The sequence below is a fragment of the Rhyacophila brunnea genome, unplaced genomic scaffold (genome assembly GCF_057557595.1).
Source record: "Rhyacophila brunnea isolate RB1 unplaced genomic scaffold, BYU_Rbru_1.0 scaffold_16, whole genome shotgun sequence".
Taxonomy (NCBI): domain Eukaryota; kingdom Metazoa; phylum Arthropoda; class Insecta; order Trichoptera; family Rhyacophilidae; genus Rhyacophila; species Rhyacophila brunnea.
In genome coordinates this window covers 378,567-398,091 of record NW_028232816.1, presented here as the reverse complement: position 1 = coordinate 398,091, position 19,525 = coordinate 378,567, and the positions used below count along the sequence as shown (strand labels likewise).

General features: G+C 34.9%; 2 protein-coding genes across 2 annotated transcripts in view; both read left to right on the top strand.

The window, feature by feature from the left end:
• LOC147074097 (uncharacterized) overlaps window positions 1–11,994 on the top strand; it is a 29,480-nt gene extending 17,486 nt beyond the window's left edge. The window contains exons 5-7 of the mRNA XM_085943719.1: window positions 8,297–8,398; window positions 9,019–9,141; window positions 11,855–11,994. Of these exons, the coding sequence (XP_085799845.1) occupies window positions 8,297–8,304 (8 nt within the window). The 3' untranslated portion in view covers window positions 8,305–8,398; window positions 9,019–9,141; window positions 11,855–11,994. The remainder of the gene's footprint in view (window positions 1–8,296; window positions 8,399–9,018; window positions 9,142–11,854) is intronic.
• Window positions 11,953–14,465, top strand: LOC147074096 (RNA polymerase-associated protein CTR9 homolog). The gene is made up of 3 exons (XM_085943727.1): window positions 11,953–12,092; window positions 12,321–12,593; window positions 14,314–14,465. Exons 1-3 carry the CDS (start codon window positions 12,085–12,087, stop codon window positions 14,333–14,335), a joined length of 303 nt encoding a protein of 100 aa, XP_085799853.1. The 5' UTR covers window positions 11,953–12,084; the 3' UTR covers window positions 14,336–14,465.
• The last annotated feature ends 5,060 nt before the right edge of the window (window positions 14,466–19,525 follow it).

The following is a 19,525-nucleotide window of genomic DNA, read 5'->3' as shown; positions in this document are numbered from 1 at the left end:
AGTACTTTTTACATATTTTTTCCGATAGTCAAAATTATAGTACCTATTTTGGGAGGTCCATTTACCTGGATCACCCAATGTTAAAACTCCAATTTTTTTTGGGTGCGTTTGTTTGTGCATCGTTAGTGCACGTTTGTGCACGTTTTTTTTCGTTTGTGCACCTATAATAACCGAAAAATTCCAATTTCAAATTGGGTGTTCCAGCTAAACGTTGGGTCACCCAATGTTGAAATTTCAACTTTTTTTGAGTGCATTCGTTTGTGCGTCATTAGTGCACGTTTGTGCACGCGTTTATTTCGTTTGTGCACCCACATTAAGGGGGTTATTCGCATTTCAATTTGGGTGACCCAGCTAAATGCTGGATACTTGTGTCACTAAACTTATATTTTTTTTAAAATTTAAATTGTACGCACTAGTGCGTTGGTAGTAAACGTTAGTGCATGATTCTTTTTTGCCTTTTCACCTGTATTCAGCGCGCTATTTAATTTTTAAGTTTGTATGCAAAACCTGACTGCGTGGGTTTAAAAATATTTTTTTTAGTGAAATCTCTTGTCGCATAGCTAATGCGCAATTATGCATACTTTTTTTATTTTTTTCTCATATAGTGCGTGAGTTATTCGATATGAAATATTTGATGAACGTTAAGTAGAACCATCCAACAAACTTTTTTAATTTTTTATTAGGTCATCAATTTGCCTATTATTGGCTTACGTTTGTGCATGTACTTTTTTTGATTTCGAGATTATATCTTGAGAGATATTATTTTTTTAAATTTAGTGACTTGATACTTGAACCATTAAATTTACTTTAAAATTGTTTTGTTAGGTGCATACAATTACATATATTTTTTTAAACTTTTAACATGATTTTTCAATTTTTTATCTCTTATATTAATCTATAAATTTGATTTTGAATGGCCGTCAAGTTTTAACATCAAACATTTTTTTTCCACATTTTTTAAATGCACACCTTTGAGTAATTTAATTACATGATTTTTCATGTATTTTGTATTGTTTTTCCATGTAAATTACGCGAAAAATTCCAATTTTTCCATTTTCACTAAGTACCCCGTCAAAATATTCCGAACAAAAACAACCGCATCCGTTTGGAAGATCCAGTCAAAAGAATCTCGCAAAATAGCCAAAACGGTGTATGCTCTCTAAATATTTCGGTTTATAATAGATTACTTAAAAATAAATATTTTGTATACACAAAAGTGTCAAAATTTAAAAAAAAATCACTATTAAACTTAAAATTTGTCTTTTTATTTATGATTGTGAATGGATGAATGTTAGTTTCATAAGCAAAAACGCAGTAAATAATAATTATACTTACCTACTGTTTTTAACTTATGATCCGTAATAAAAAATAAATAAGTTATAATAGAATAATTAGGTTGGTATGCATATTTTTGAAAAATGCAATGTATTTTATGCAACGATATTTTCTTCAAAAGATAATATTGGAATGACATTTCGTCAACTAAATGCGCGGAACTTGTAACTCCGTATTAACCAACTTCACAGAAGGTAGAAAAAACTGTTTTAAAATAAAACGGACTGGTTTAGGAAATTTGAACACTTTTAGTATTTTAATGTTATAAATGAGTAAATCTGGTCATTTTTACAAAATATTTATTAACATAGAATATAGAGGAGTTACATGGTTTGCTTTTGTTTTTTTGAGATTTGAGCTGGGAGTTACAATGTTTGAATTAAAATAAACAGCACCAAGTTTTACAGTATCTATTGCTTGTCTACATTATGTTGGAAAATTCAATAAAATCGCATAAATAGGGGTAATAAGCATCACATAAATGAACAAAATAATATTTAATTCATTTTAATTTTCGAGTTAGCTTTGAAATGACAGATTATTATAAAATTAGTGATAATCAGCCACCATACTTATTTTCAAGAACTGAAGGTATTCTTAGTTATTTTATTTCATGCCTTTCTTGATATAGTTGAGGAAGGCTGCAAAGAATTTTGGTTGCATAATAGTACTTTAATTTATTCGTACAGGGACAAAGAGATTGGAGGGAGCTCTTGCTATTCTTCACCAAAACGCAGTTTGAAATTAATATTTCCATTTATTAGATCCATTATATTGCAGTGCTCGAATATAAGTCATTAGTTTTCCTCCTGGATTTGTGGATTTGTAAAATCTAACACCAATATTTTTTTTATTAAAATGATGGCATAAATATGTAACATGGTATCTTCTTCTTCTTCCACGGTGCTACATCCCGGGGTGGGATTTAGCCTCCTCCACAACCGCTCTCCACTCACTCCGGTCTCTCGCCACACTTCTCCAGTTACCGGATCTTCCTATATGAAGCCAGTCAATTTCTACGGCGTCAGCCCATCTCTTTCTTGGACGGCCTCTGGGTCTCTTCCGTTGGGGTAGCCACTTCGTCATGATCCTTGGCGCTCTAACTTCAGGCATTCTCTCCACATGTCCCGCCCATCGTAGTCTTTGGAACTTACAGTGTCTTATGATTGTTTGCTGTTCAATCAGCTCTTCCAACTCGTGGTTCATTTTAATTCTGTAGTTCCCATTTTCCAACGCGGGTCCAAAGATTTTGCGGAGTATTTCGCTCTAAGACAGCTAATTTGTTTTCCTCGTTTTGAGTCAAGCACCAAGTCTCACAGCCATAAGTGACCACTGGCCTTATAATCGTTTTATAAATTAGAAGTTTACTTCTTTGGCCTAGAATTTTCGACCCCACCAGTCGCTTGCAGGCATGCCAGCATTTATTTCCGGAGATAAGGCGGATATTTATCTCCTCTGCTGTCTTATTTTGGGTATTTAGGCTGGATCCGAGATACGTGAACTTGTCCACCCCTTCATATGCATGCTGTCCTACAGTGGCGGAGGGTGGAGGTAGGCTGTTAAGATCCGCCATAAATAGTGCACATTAACCTTTTTCAGTCAAATGTATATGTTTTTATTGAAATAAGACTACAATTTACAGATGGTATTGGTTGGATTTTAAAAATCAATTAAACCCTGTCTCAACCAAACCATAATAGTATTGGTATATTTTAGGCGATATGACAAAATTGTGCACATTTTTTCATTCTTACTTATTTGTTTTCGTTAGATTAAGAATACGTATGACACATATTGTTGGTTCATTTTTTTAATTCATCAAGCTATGCCTAAACCAAACTATATTAGATAAAAATTATTATTCTATCTATAATATCCAAATTTATGTATGATTTAATTGCATAATTTTAGATATTTTATAGATATACGAGTATTTTTTGATTATTATCTATTATGGCTTGGTTTTCGCAGGGTTTAATTGAATTTTAAAAACTTACCAACACCATCTGTAAAATGTAGTCTTATTTCAATGAAAACAAGTATGTATGACTGACAAAGTTAAGTGTGTAATATTTATGGCGGATCTTAACAGCCTACCTCCACCCTTCGCCACTGCTGTCCTATGACTATATTCTGCAGCGGTACCTGATCGCGTGTGCTGACCATATACTTAGTTTTTGACTGGTTTATTTCCAGCCCAGCGTTTTCTGCTTTTATTTTCATAGTGCCACCATGGTCGATCATCCTCTGTTTGGATCTGCTTGTAATTAGTATCCGTCAGTATGGTCTTTATAAGCCTTACTAGTTTTAAGGGAATTCCCAGTATTTTTAGGCTTTGCAGCATCTTATCCCTATTCACACTGGCGAAAGCTTGTTTAAAATCAATAAACAGGTGGTGGAGTGTCAGGTTGTATTCGTGCGCTTTCTCCATAGTTTGCCTCATGAGATGGATGTGATCTATGGTGGATCTATTTGGTCGAAAGCCGCATTGGTATTCTCCCAGGATTTCCTCACCATAGATCATTAACCTGCTATACAGTACAGATGAGAAAACTTTATAAGCTGTGTTTAGAATTGTGATCCCTCTGTAGTTATCGCAGATTGTTTTGTCTCCCTTTTTCAGAATAGGCACGATTATTATACCCATCTTCCATTCCTCAGGTAGAATTTCTTTTTCCCAAATATTGAGAATTATCTTGTGGATATTTGCTTCCAGTGTAGGGCCACCAGTCTTTATCAGCTCGGCTGTTATCCTGTCGGTTCCAGGTGCTTTATTGTTTTTCAGCGTTCTTAATGCTCTTCTTACTTCAGGCAGAGTAGGCTCATCAATAAATTCCTCAGCAGTGCGGTACAATACTTCTTCCGTTTACTCATGACCATTATTATAAGCCTGATTTAAAAGTATTGTGAAATAGCCTTTCCATCTTTCCATAATGTCCTTCTTTATGATCAGCATTTGTCCTTCACTATCCTTACAGGAGTTTAATCAGGGTTGATAGTATTTAGTCTTCAGTCAGTGCTTGCCTGCAATCAGCATCAAACCATCCTGCATCTATTTTTGCTTTGTTTTCCCCCAGAATTTCTGTGGCACTCGTGATAACACAGTTTTTTGTATTTTCCCAGTCCACATTCACATCATCGGTTATTAAAGTAATTTTTAAGTTTGTTTCTATAGATTCCTGATATTTATCCAAAATTTCTTCATCCCTCAATTTTTCAGCTCTCCATTTAGTTCTTCTCTGGCCTTCTTTTTTCAGTATTAAGGAGATTTTTTGTTTTAATTTTGCTCTCACCAGGAAGTGATCAGAATCGCAATTGGCTTCTCTGCAGACGCGCACATCCTCCACTGTTGTCGCTCTTCTTTTTGATATAAGAATGTGATCATTCTATATGGTTGCATGTATTATTTCCAGGTATTTTCCAGGTTCCTTTGTGGATATTTTTATGTTTAAACCATGTACTACTAATTAATAAATTATTTGCAGCCGCTAAAAAGCATAGACGTCCACCATTATCGATTGTCGTTTGATGCAAACTGTGCTGCCCAGCTACTTATTTAAATGCTTCATCTTTTCCAACTTTTGCATTGAAGTCTCCCAAGATAATTAGAGCATCATGTGGGAAGACTTTTTCGCAGGCTCTCTGCAGATCTTCATAGAATCTATCCTTAATTTCCTCGGTCGCATCATCAGTTGGGGCATAAACGTTGATGAACGTAATATTGAAAAGTGTACCTTTCAGTTGAGGTTTACATAATCTCTCACTAATTGGCTCAAATCCTAGTACTGCCCTGCGGATATCAGAGCTGATTAAGAACCCAGTTCCATAGCGACCCTGCGTACCTGCAGATCCACTGTAATACAAAGTGTAGTTTCTCTTGTTTATGAAACCTGCGCCCTCCCATCTTATTCCCTGCAATACAGTCACGCTCATTTTATACTTATGCAATTCAATTGCAACCTCCTCCATCTTGCCCGGCTGCAACATAGTGCGTACGTTCCATGTGCCACATTGTAAATATAATCGTTTGTCCTTAATTCTTTGCTTGGGTCGTTGGTTTATGGGGAGTCCGGGGTTCGTAATCAGGGTTTTTTTACCGTGTTGGGTGATTAACCCTACGACGAACCCTCATCCTTTATCCGGGCTTGGGACCGGTCATAGCGTAGGTAGAGTCGTTCCCTATTACTATAGGCGGAGATTGTGACATGGTATGGCTTAGGTTTTTCCAGGCTTCTTTAAACGCAGTTATATAATCAGCATGAACACGTTTTTTTTTATTTCTCAACCTCATTTCAATTACAGAGCGAATCGTTCAACCTCAATTTGAGTGTGGTCCTTCTCCTTTTTTTAATGTCCATTGGTGATATTACGTGGCATTGCAATATTAATTTAATAAAGCATTGGTGAGTACTAAATTTTTTCCTGGTTTTTTTCCCTGCTCCATCACTATACAGAATAGCGGTTTTATAGTCGTCGTCGTCGTCGTCGTAGAAAGAGGCAGAAGAGGAAGAGTAAATCATTAACATATTATTACACTGGAAAGCTAATTTGCAGTAAGCCCACTTTCGACTTCAATCAAAACATTGCAAAGACCATCAATCGTTTTTGGTTGCAGAGAGTAAAATTATGAATGGCAAGTTTTGTTTTAAATTATGCGCTGCACACATTAGATTTTGGATATATCAAAACGCATTGTCTATTGTAAACACATATTTTTCAGTAATTTTGTCAGATTCCTTTTCCCTTCTGGCGTAGGTATTTTTCTTTTCTTGCTGAACAAGGTATTTTAGTCCATCTAAATTATTTGTTTGACTGAAATAGTTTTCAATTCAGGTATTCAAATTTCTGACAGACTTCTATACTATGTTTAAAATGTTTATTTGTCCCTTAAAATGGTCGAAATCAGTGTTTCTAAACCTTTTTACAGCTGTGGATTACTGAAATTATTAGAAACGTTTTACGCACCGCTAACGTATAAGGAAAACATATTATATAATATATAATAACGTATGATAGCAGTTAATTTCGTCACGTAAAACCATTAATATATTTAAAGACAAAAACACAATGCTCAAATACTTACAGTTAATGCTGCTCTGGTCTTTTCATTTTCTGATGTTTTAAAATAACTCCACAATATTGAAACAAGTTATAATTTTTGGGGGTGTCTTCACAGCCTTTCTGGTGTTTATCATTTTGAAGTGTTTGTATTTTTCTTCACCAATAACTTTTTTTAAAAATCACAGGGAATAATTTTGGTTCAAGTTTTTCTATATGAAAATGGAGACCAAGCTATACATATCAACAGACGACGTAATAAAATAATGACCGACACCTTATTTTATCAACCAAAAGTTGAAACGGCCAACTACTATGCTATGACCAATTCATAAATAAAAGCACCATATATCTATGTATTAATTAAATACATAGAAATAGGTATGTACCTACATATTATACATATTCGGCGTAAAAACCTCAAAAATGATAATCATGCACGACTATTGCCACTCGATTACTAATGGTAGGGAGGTACCTACCTATCATACATTTTTTTAACTTCAATGTGACCTGTATGGGCATTGGTTAATAATAATCGCTGGCAAGCTATATTATTTTGTCTAGGTATCTTATAGGTTCAAAATGCTTGGGTGACTAGGTACAATGAAAAAATGGCGTTGCGAAAACCTTTATAACATTTTGTAGTCTTGGGACATCTCTCAACAGCAGCCTCAATTATTTAACTCATTATTTCGTTCTTCCAGTCAGCTTTGAACGTAATATTAGATTGATTAAGGGCATTAAGGCGAGATATAGGTACCTAGGTACCTAACTTGCCGACAACACCGAGTTGAGTCTTTATTTTAATTGAGGCTTTTCAGCGATTAGGAATGCAGTATATGTATGAATAGAATAGTTACCTAAATTATAATAATACTTATATTATAAGTACCCACATATAATTTGATTTTTTACGGCGTATTGAAAACCTGTGTTATTAAAAATCTATAAACCTTATAGAGATAGGTACCTATCTTCTTCTTATTGTGCCATCCCCTAGCGGAGGTCAACCACCATCAAAGCGATCTTATCTTTGTCGTCTGCTACCCGGAACAGTTCGGTGGAGCTGCACTCGTACCAATCACGGAGGTTCTTAAGCCACGAAATGCGGCGCCGTCCTCTGCTACGCTTCCCATTGATCTTTCCTTGAATGACAAGTTGGGGAATGCTGTATATGTGTCCTCTCATAATGTGGTCGAGGTATTGTAGTTTCCTGGTTTTGATACTACGTAGAATTTCTCGGTCCTTCCCCATTCGATTGAGAACTTCAACATTTGTCACCCGGTCAGTCCAAGGAATTTTGAGGATGCGTCTATACAGCCACATCTCGAAAGCTTTAAGTCTCCGTGACATCTCTTGGTTTAGCGTCCATACTTCCATGCCATAGAAAAGAATTGAGAGCACATAACGTACCATACGCAGTCTCAGACCTAGGTTAAGATCTCTATTGCTAAGGAGGCGTCTCATTTTGAGAAAGGCGCTCTTTGCGATCTCAATTGTAATTTTTATTTCCTGAGACTGGTCCCATTTCTCATTGACCCATAATATCGTTGTTAGGCAAAAAATACAGCAAATCATTAATAATTAATAATTATTATGCTGTGTTATAATATGAATCATTATTTTTTACTGTTTATGTGTTAGCAGATCTAAAAAACTATAACGAAGTGATCGTATACTATTTTAAACCTTTAACTTCCAAGTCGTATTTCTGATATAAATTTTATAAGCCCCACATGCCTATACGCTGAAATGATTCATTATTTTTCTATGTTACTTAGAGAAGCTTCATACATCGATTGGCGTAGGCCGTAGCGTATCGTTATACCGTACAATAGACAAAGGGTTAAGTTGACGATTATTCGTTATAAGAAAATATAATATATTATGAATTTTGCAGCAATGTGAAAATAGATTACGGCAAAGCAATAATTCCTTACGGGGCTTCCCAAGTTTTCTAATGCAGCTCGAAGACCGAAGACGGTGAATTCCCATAACACGGGTAAGTACAGCGCAATTATTTTTTACTCTAGTAGGCTTAAAATGTAATGACGTCATTCTTTAGTTCCTAGTACCTACTGCAGGGGCTCGATTTCCTAACTATCATCTCGTGTGACACCAGACGACATGACGTAATTGTGGCGTCAGCCAATACACGCTCGAACGGGCGGCATTTATTGGCTGACGTCACAATTACGTCATGTCGTCTAGTGCCACACGAGACGATAGTTAGGAAATTGGGCCCCAGCAGCCCGATTTCCTAACTATCGTCTCGTGTGGCACCAGACGACATGACGTAATTGTGACGTCAGCCAATACACGCTCAAGCGGGCGGCATGTATTGGCTGACGTCACAATTACGTCATGTCGTCTGGTGCCACACGAGACGATAGTTAGGAAATCGGGCTGCAGGTGCCTGGTCATGCGACTTCGAAACATTTTGATTTTTGATAATAGTGTAAAGATAAACCATCACTTATTTTATAATAATGTAGTGTTTTGAATGTATAGTTTCGTTATAATTATTACATTGAACTAGCTAAAGTTTTGTGATGTGATTTTACTTCATTTTATGACATGTGACGTAACCAATGTCGTTTGCCTAATCTAAATTGTTTTTAGGTGATCGAAGTTGGATCCTGAACAATTATTACCTACCGCATGAGATGAAAAAAAATACTCAGTATTCTTCGCCTAGAGAGATCCCACTTATCATCTGGGTCAATGTCAATGTTGGCGTAAGTAGTAAGTACCTACTTATAAGATTTTACGCATGGAATGTAATGAAGTTAGAATGTCACCATCAATTTCCTAGGGTAAACAGTATATTGTAGAAAAAAAAACTATCAATTATGATCTGGATGGCGAACCCTTTTGAGTAGGTATATTAATATTTTACTAAATAACTAAATGAATACTTTTTTAATCAATTTTTATGGGTAATGATTACTCTCTGGTGTTTGCTTTTCTCCATCGCCAACCACCACGTCTCGACACACATAGTCGAGCGTAGGGTAGTTGTACCAGTAGTCAGCCACTTAGCACATATCTGAAGTGCATACTGATGTAATATGTTTATAAATAACATTGGGTGTTTGTGTTTTTTTTGTAATAAGCGAAATTTAATGAAGTGTTGTTGACATTTTTTATTATGTCTATATCTCATGGAGTTTAGCATATAAATATTGTTTTTGTGAAGTAAACCCAATTTCCCAGTGGCCAGCCACCATGTTCCTAATTCTGGCCACCCCAGCACCAGAAGTCAGCCGCCTGATTCTAAATAGGATTTGAATTTATTATTATACTCTTACGATAATGCTAGTAAAACAGGGCTATTTAATTTGGGTACTCAAATTTTATTAAAAAAGGTAAAAAATATTTACTTATTATATAAAATTGTACGTATAATACTATTGTTAGACGATAAAAAAACTTGCAAAACATACTACAAACATAGAAAACTACGACTACTTAGGTACAAAAATCGCAGACAAAACTGTTCGTGTCTGCATCAGCACATGCCACATGACACCACACATCGCAGACCACGCATTTAATCCATTCTTCCCCTAATGTACCTTGTGAAAATTTTCGTTTGCAATATTTGCACTCAGCATCGTCAGAAGATAGAACAGAGTTTTCACTGTTTTCTTTACGTGCTTTCAGCTTTTTCTTGGGTATCATATCCGTAGTTGCAACATTTTTATTTTCTTTTAGAACATTTACAGAAAGTGCTCTTTTTTAGTTTTTTTGGCTATATTTCCCGCTTTCTGACGAGCCTCTTTCCTCGTTCTTATTTCTTCAGCCTTTTTAATTTTTAAAGCTTCCTTGTTCGTTTCAAGCAACCTCCATGCACTCGAAGAAATCGCACTGGGCTTGGAAAGTTTCTGTTTGGAATTAGATGGGCTTGGAAGTGGGGAAGGGTAAAAGAGATGGCTAGAAAAAGGTGAAGGAACTGAGAGAAATTTGGTTGGTAATAATATGTCTTCTAGCACAGTATTTTGTTTTATTCAGTCGTTTCAGATTCGTCATATTGCCGCAACAAACGCTTCTTTGGCTCCATATCTGTAAACTGAAAACAAATAATCAATTTATCAACTAGATCTCGTTATAAATACAAGTAGCTGTTTTTATTATAAAATAAATCTACAATGATTAAATGAAGAACTTAAAAGGTGGCTGACCTAAGGATTTGAGAACTCCAGTTTCGGCCGCGAGCATAATAGTACTTTTACAAGCGGCTGACTATAGGATCCTATGAGAAAAATAAATATTTTTTAATTGTATTGATTAGAGAACATCATTAGCTTGTCATATCAATACCAAGCGATATAATATATTTTTTTATCAAATAATCCAGTTGTCGGCCGGGTGGCTGACTTTTGGAAAACTCGGAAAAAGTTGACCCTAAAGGCAGCCGCTTTAAAAAAGTAACTAATATTATTTAAATGCATTCTTTTTACACTAAAACATAATAAATATATCATGATTAAGTAGAAGGAAAACTTACCTTGAACAAATTATCACAGAATATTGAAGTATATCGTATTTTCGAGCACTGTGTCAACTCGTCCAAAACGTCAAAAACACGTACTCACTCTCCGAACTTCCAACTCCAACTAAATAAATATTAAAATTTATTTCTCATTCGAACCACAGATGGCAGTACACTATTGTCAATAATCGTTATTAGGTGACCGAGCATTGGGTCAAATAAATTAAATATTTTAATGTTTACTTTACTTCGTATACAATGTTTTGTTTGGCATGGCTGACTACTGGAGCTGGCTGACCAAAGGAGCACCTACCCTATACCATGGTGTACCGAACATTAGGCGTTTTTCATAGCTGTGCTAAGAGTGACACCTGTAGAATCTTCCCGATATCTCGATTGGCGTGCAAGAATGCATGATTTCTAGTCCAATTTAATCTATTATGGTCATGCCTCAATGAAAAAAGACCTTGCTCATCATATGACGTTTCAAACTTTTTGAAAGAAATAGTGCCCCATAGAAACCAAGTTACAATAACCAAGCGGGTATTAAAACTTACTCATTTGTATACATTGATATAAGTACCATGATAATACACCGTTTCATACAAAATCACAATATTAAAGTGGGCAAGTTTTGCAGAATAGGTCAAAGACATCTTTCAAAAATCTCGAATAATCCTTTTTTTGCAATGTGGGTAAAGTTAATATTTAACTACTTGCTACAATATAATATATATATATTAGCGTTCTGGAAAGAAATGTTGTACAACAATAACCCTTATTGCGATGTAGGCAGGGTTAATTTTTCAACCACATTTATCCACATTTTTATGTCCAGAGAGAATGATATTTGAATGAATGGATGGGACCTGTCGGATCTTGATTTCTATTAGCATCGTTTGCGAGGGTCCTTTCAATTTTTCAAATTGCGTATTCTCATATAAATGTTTGTATTCTATACAGGTGCCGTACGTAAACAAAAAGAACTGATGACTTCATTAAAATCTTGGATGCGGGCCGCACCGCGGCCAACATCGATTATTCTAACTCGGAGAAAGATCAGATGCGGTGCCTGGACATGCTCGCCACATACTGCGTGCAGGAAGCTAACCATGAAAAGAATATAAACATGAAACGGGATCTGTTCACCAAAGCCACAAACCTATACACCACTGCCGACAAAATCATCATGTATGATCATGTAAGACAATACCTACCCACTTTCATTACCTATTTTATTCAACCTAGTCAAATTTTGTTCAAATTTCTTTATATATAATAATATGAAGTGAACTTTACAATTTACAAGTTCAATCCATTCACAACATGACTTGGAAAAACAAAATGAAAACAACTGATTTTTCATTATACAACAGCCGAATTTACTTTACCGGCGAAAATGCTGTACATCTGTATTTTTTTTTTGCAGAATCTTTTGGGCCGAGCATACTTGTGCTTGTTGGAGGGTGATAAAGTGGTGGACGGTGGATGCGCAATTCAATTTTGTGGTGAATCAATCTTCCAACAACATCCCCTCGCTGTTCTGGAAAGTGTGCATCGCTTTCAATAAAAAAGACTACCGCAGCGCTCTCGGCTTCTACAGGGAAACTCTGAGAACCAACCCCAACCGCCTGGCTGTCCTCCGTCTCCGTTTCGGCATGGGCCATTGCTTTATGAAGCTAAATAATCAGGATAAAGCAAGGTTTGGGATACTTACATTGTTTTAAATATTTTTCACAGCAAACGTCAATCTGTGAAATGAGAATATACTCATCTCTCATTTAAAATAGTTCAATATAATAGTTTAAATATTCAGTTAAAATGAATATCTAGAATTTTTCAAAATTGAGTTTGCATATTTCATCAAAGATCCAAGTTTTGTTGATTTACGGATGAATGCCATGTGCCAAGTGCAATTTTGCATTATCTATCTTATATTCAAATTCTAAATAGTCATGACTCATGACTCTGGATCCAATTGGTAATGCAAGTGGCTAAACATCCATTTCTCATAAAAAAAAATATTTTATACTTAAAATATTTTTTCCAATGAAAAACCATTATAGTGTAACAATAATTTAACCCTGATCATCCACAGATACGATTTCTAGTGCGCATGAATTACACAACTGATAAACATTCTACGAATAATGTTTGCTTTATAATAATTATTGACCTAAGAATAAGGTAGTATTATTTTGAAATACGCCATTTCTATTGGCATTTCCCAGTGGCTAAGCCACAACATACGACCGTAGCCATAACCATAATCTAACCTAACCGAAAAAAAATATTTTTTTAAATCGGTACATGTTCAAACACGGGCATTACCATGATCTTACTCCCTACTTCATTTATCATTTGTCAATTTATGGCTACGGCCGTATGTTGTAGCTTAACCACTGGGAAATGCCAATAAATATGGCGTATTTCAAAAAATAGTACCTTATTCTTAGGTCAATAATTATTATAAAGCAAACATTATTCGTATAATGTTTATCACATTTGAATGGTCAAAGACATAGCTTATAATTAGTTTCTTTAGAATTATCTTCAAATGTGTTAATCGTGCCAATTTTAATAATAATAAAATGCCTAATTTTTGTTAAATTTGGGATCACAAAGATAATTAAATATAATTTTTTATCGTAAATATGTCACTATATAAAGTTAACATTAATTTTACTAATGGTTTTGTAAATGCGTTTAAAAAATAATGAATCTAAAAAAATATTAATACCACTGCACATGGATGTACCGAAATATGACTATATTCTAAAACATTAGAGCGAAAAGTTTAAAAAAATACTATTTTATGTATGTAATAAAAATACTTTATGAAGTCATCAAATGTTTAAAATAAATATAAAGGGTAATAAGGCTTCAAAATTATATAAATAGATTATCTAAAACGTTTAAGGAATGTCCAGGATTATGCTCTGAATATACCTAATAGGTTGAGCAAATGGTTGACATCCATTTCTCCTAAAAAACAAAATCTGTCAATACAAACCTCTACTCTGTGGAGGCCCATATGATCCTATTAGGATCGGACATGGTCGAAAGAAAAAAGAAAAAGAATACCATAAAAGCTCCATTTTTACCTACGCTGAGCATGTGGGCCGTTAAGTCTGTAAAGAAAACATGAAGAAATTATATGAACCTATAATTATGTCTGATTAATAAAATTACATACTTAATGTAAATATTATGATATAAATTTTATATATCACATGAATATGAAATGAAATTTATGACGAAAAGAATAAAATCCTTTCTACATAAATTTTAAAAAGATCTCATTGCTCCATCTATCTAGTAATCATAATAGTAATTCAAGAACCTTGTCTATCCGCTTAATTCAGCAGGGTGAAAATTTTTCTCAGTTCAGTTCATTCAGTTGTCTTGTAATTTGTTTTCAGGGTTACAATCCAAGTCCAATAACAACACAGAGAATCGGGGGTTGTGTGCGGAGAACTGTTACTAACTTGCACGAGAAACCGCGACCAGGCTACGCAGTTTGCACTTTCTGGATTTGTCCTGCCGCACTTTGGCCTCGAGCAGATGTATATCATTTTATCGAGGGGATTCAGAGAATGTATGTATATTTTATATCATATTTGTATAGGCGTACAGTTAAAATTATATTTTTTACTGGCCCTACAATCCGATGTGGATCTCGGCTGCCTCATGAAGAGGTCTCATAACAGATATTTTTTACAAGAAATATATGATCGTTTGCTCAACCTATTGGGTCCACAGCTTAACAGTTGATATTCCTAAATAATACACGTAATTTAAGAATGTAACAGTCTTCATTGAAAATATTTAACTTGGAACAGCCTCAGTAAAATACTCATTCGAAAAATCTTGGATCTTCTCAAGCTGACTCAGCTGGCATGCGATAAATCTAGGGTTGATTCCCATGTCATGTTCTAACATTTTTATCAATTATGTTTGTTTCTGAACCTGTTTCGAGTTATGTATGGAAGATTGATGAATGTTTCATTGTTAAATCTTGTGTAACATCTTGAAGAATCTATAATTTAATTTAAACTATTAAAAAGTACTAGTATGTCAGTACAAAAATTCGAAGAGATCCTTATGCTATCTATGAATCAAAATTTGTATATAATAGAATATGACCTGGTATTCACCATTTTAGAAAATTGCTTTACAATAATTGTTTTGTTCACCCATACGCACTTGCGGCAGGCCGCTGCGGCTAGCCGGCATACAAAAAACGATATGCGGCTAGCCGCGATGCGGCCTGCCGCAAGTGCGTATGGGCACTAAGCTTTTTATCAAGTCATCATCATCAGCCGGGGTCGATCTACAGTTGGATGAAGGCCTCCCTTAGCTTCCTCCATTTTTCTCGGTCCATAATTATTTACTGCCACATACATCCTTCTTCTTGGTCGTTCACTCATGGCTGAGGATCGTGACCACTTTTTAATTTTGCCATCCAACTTTATTGCTGAGTTTTTTCTTATTTTTTTATCAAGTATGAGGACTGAAATTTATGTTCTAGTCTATGTTATTATAATGTTGTAATTATTATTGTTAATACTGGTGGGCGAATTTAAATAATTCATGCAAAGCCAATGTATAAATATATTAAGTTGTTTTATTGTATTCAACAATTATTCCTTCACTGGGCCTCCCAATGTTTCAAAAATGTCATAAAGGCTCAACCAAACAACTACGAGATAATAAAAATTCTTGGATCACTATACGCTAAATCTACCTTTCAATCTTAACGAGATGTAGCTCGTGCACATCTCAAGAAAGTCACTGATCAATTCCCAGATGACATCGAAGCTTGGATTTAATTAGAGCAGTCTGATTTGCAGTTATATCATCCCATTTTTTATTAATATACAAGACATAAACTTTCATTTTTAAAGATATAATAATTATGTATAACCATCTTAGTCATTTTGTCATCTGTCTTTGTTTCATAGTTGATACTAGATAGATCAATATACACTTCAGAGAAGAGGTGTTTATTATCTGCATTGTGAAACTTGTAAAACAGTTTAGAGATTCACACAATTCACCAAGCACATCTTTATAGCGAGCAGCAGCCATATTGTAGATCCAATTCATGGTCCGAAATATGTGTATCTATATGACAAGGATGATCGACTAAATCTCATGGAGCAATTTGGGATAAAAAAGTGTATTCCAAAAAAGTCTATGTGGATGTTAATCTGTAAAAGACTTGTTTTCGCAGGGTTTAATTGAATTTTAAAAACTAACCAAACACCATCTGTAAGTTGTCTTATTTCAATGAAAAAAATATGCATGACTGACAAAGTTTAATGTGCACTATTTATGGCAGTTCTTAACAGCCTACCTCCACCCTTCACCACTGCTATCTATGCCCCAAGGCTTTCTATGCAATGTGCTGTTCACCCATCTAATGGTTAAACAATCAATGAAATGTAAAAACAATAAATTGTTGACTACGTAGTATACGTTTATACAGCAAATACTTTAAGTAATATTCTGTTTATTTCTGTACATGTTTGCTTAATCTTATCAATGCTTTTTTGTTTGCAGTATGAGAATTGTTTGAACAAATTCCACGCTCACCATAATGTGGATGGTTTGATTTACATGGCCCGAGCTGTGTCGTATGCGAATCGACTCCAAGAAGCCAATATAGCTTTGCTACGAGCCAGACGAGTTGGGCCTTGTAACGGCTCTCTACTCTACACCATGGTGCTCATCCTGAGAAGAATGTCCGCCCACGTTTTGATTGGTCACAGAAGTTTATTACTTTCAATACTTACCTATGTAACTACCTACCCACAGAAAATTGATTAATTTTTGTATCATAAATTTCATTATTTTTCCTTTATAACATTGATGATTTATTGTAATATATTTAGACCAAGCAAAGAAATTAAACGTTACACCTCCTTACATTTTTAAGTTTAAGTCGACCACCCAGTTAAGTACCTCTTGGATTGATGATTGTTAATAGAAAGGTAGTTTAAAGTATTTTAATAAATAATTGATGTTTTATGATAAATGTTGAATTTCATTTTTTCACCCTTTCCTTTGCTCAGCTGTTATAAAATATTATTATATTCGCAGAGAGCATAATATTCATAGACTATAGATACATCTAGACGCCACCCGTTGCATTGCTAAATGAAGCTGCGTGCCATGCGTTTGGTTTGTGGGCGAGCGAACGCATTCGTCTACAAATGTTCAAGACCATAGACCATTTCGGTATTGCTCGCACTAGACGCTCAGAATTAAAATATAATTTTCTATAATAATATACAAATAAATTATCACGAACATGTATCAACTTACCTATGAAGCGTAATACCATCTTTTTGATTATCAGTACGGCTACCATATTTTAATACAACACATAAAACCATCTTTCCTGCTTAAATAATTAAAAATATTTACCAATGACTATGTTTAACACAAAAAATAGCAATTTAGCAACACGAGCTACGACGCTACGTGAAGCGATTTACCACAATTTGTCGGCGATACTTTTGGAAACTAACTCAAACATATGTAGACCTTTTATCTTACTCTAGTGCGTGTCGCAGAGATTATAAGGGTGCCGAATACTTTCCCACTCGCACTCATGCATCGTTTTTGTTCAGGCCTTGATAATATTACTAATTGCACTTTTGGAGGAGTCCACACTGCTCTAAAGGGATCTTATAGAATATACTATATCACAATATTTGTGAAGGTGACATTCTTTATGAACATAAAACACAATTTTAAAACATATCTGCTCGATTAATGGAACCGCTGGAAGCTGAGTCCTATTGTATTCTTACCAAGCCGCAAAGGTCAATAATACTAGCATAATTTGTAAAAAGCTTCAGTCACATTACGGCTAGTTATGCCGTAATTGGATATAATACTGGTGACTAAATTGGTAAAGCGCATCGGCCAGAATTCAATGTATACAGGTTCGAATTCTGTCAGGTGTCATATTTTTTTAAGTACCAATGTTTCTGAGGTGTTTTCAAACAGTGCAAGTAGGTAGGTATATTGTTCTTGTCGGTTTATAGGAAGCCAGCGGCAAACAAATTTTGAAAATAGCTGATATACCTACTGGATTATTTGTTAGGTTAGGTTTTCATTTTTGTATTCATGAATTTTGCCAAAATCAGCAATAAAAATTGGCGCGGTTCCCGCCTGGCTTTCTATAAACTGACTTGCACCGGTATGTAAATCAGTGCCCCGCAACCTTTTCTCCACGACACACCACAGGTCTTCACAGAAGACAGTGACACACCGCATGTTAAACAATTTATACACCAAAACATGGACCCCACATCCTGAAGGGGGACCCCAGACTAGGATATTTGCCCCCCCTACCTATCGCTAAGGTTAAAGACAGTGTGATACTCTAAAATAGAGTTTTTAAAATGGTGTTTGAGGTAAAATTAATGGTATTGAATGTTTGTATTTATTAATACATCCACTTGAATTATGGTTAGTTGTCTGGTTAAGAATATTTGTTTGTCGAATATTGACACAATAATAATAAATAATTATTGTAACCTACAATTGAATGTTTTAAATTATTAATACCAGCGTAGTAAAATAGCGCTGCAGTCAATTATTTTTAATATGTGAGCAAATTTGTAAATCCAAGAATATTCTTTTTTAACCGAAATCCAGAAAATAGCCAATGGAACATCTGCAAAATTTAGTTTTTAGAGTCCCATCGTTTCTCAATTCAACTTCAACGAAAGCGCTTCTATAGAATTTTCGGCATTGGTTGCGGAAGGGTTTCGAATCCAGTCGTATTGATTGTATGAATGTAATGATGAAATTTTTTTTGCTGCAAAGTTTTTTGTTTTTGAGACAGATCCAAAATTAATAGCTTGTTTTTAATGGTGGTCTGGTAGGTCCTTTGATACATTTGTAGAGATCCTTGTCTTAACTCCTAGTTTATCAGAGCACGTCAATATATTATTTTCATTCTGACTTTGCATTGTTTTATTAAGTTCATGCAGGTGCTAAAATATATTACCGAACATATATTTTTATATGTACGCAAATTTGGTTATTAAGTAATTATCGTATAATATACAAAATTATTTGTTTTTTGCAAGCAATGCACCGCGACACACCTACCGTCTAGCGGCGCACCGGTGTGCTATAGAGCTACAAGTCTCATGACAGTGTTAAACAGAGTATGATTCTCTCAGTTCAGATGGCATCCTAGTTATTTTCGTGGAGCGTATGTGGCATAGGTGCTGGTGCATTATGGCTCATCCATCAATATTGACCACGGCACTGGGTGTGTAGAAAATGATGGGTATTAGGAAATGAAAAAAATATCGACGTTATCGTGACATTGTTACCATAGAATACTTCAATGTAGTTACTAGGTGCTGGGAAAATTCTAGGGAGAACAATAATTATCCACTATAACTGCTTAAGCAGGGATGTGGTAAATAGACGGATAAACTTGTATTAAATAGTATTTCCAGTACCCTAAACCTGAAAGGCTGTGCCAGTGTTGCCAAGTCAAAATTTAAAATTTCAGTAGAATGTGACAAAAAAATTCAGTAGATTTGACAAAATATCAGTAGATTTCAGATTCTGAATACCTACTCATTGAATGACCAATTC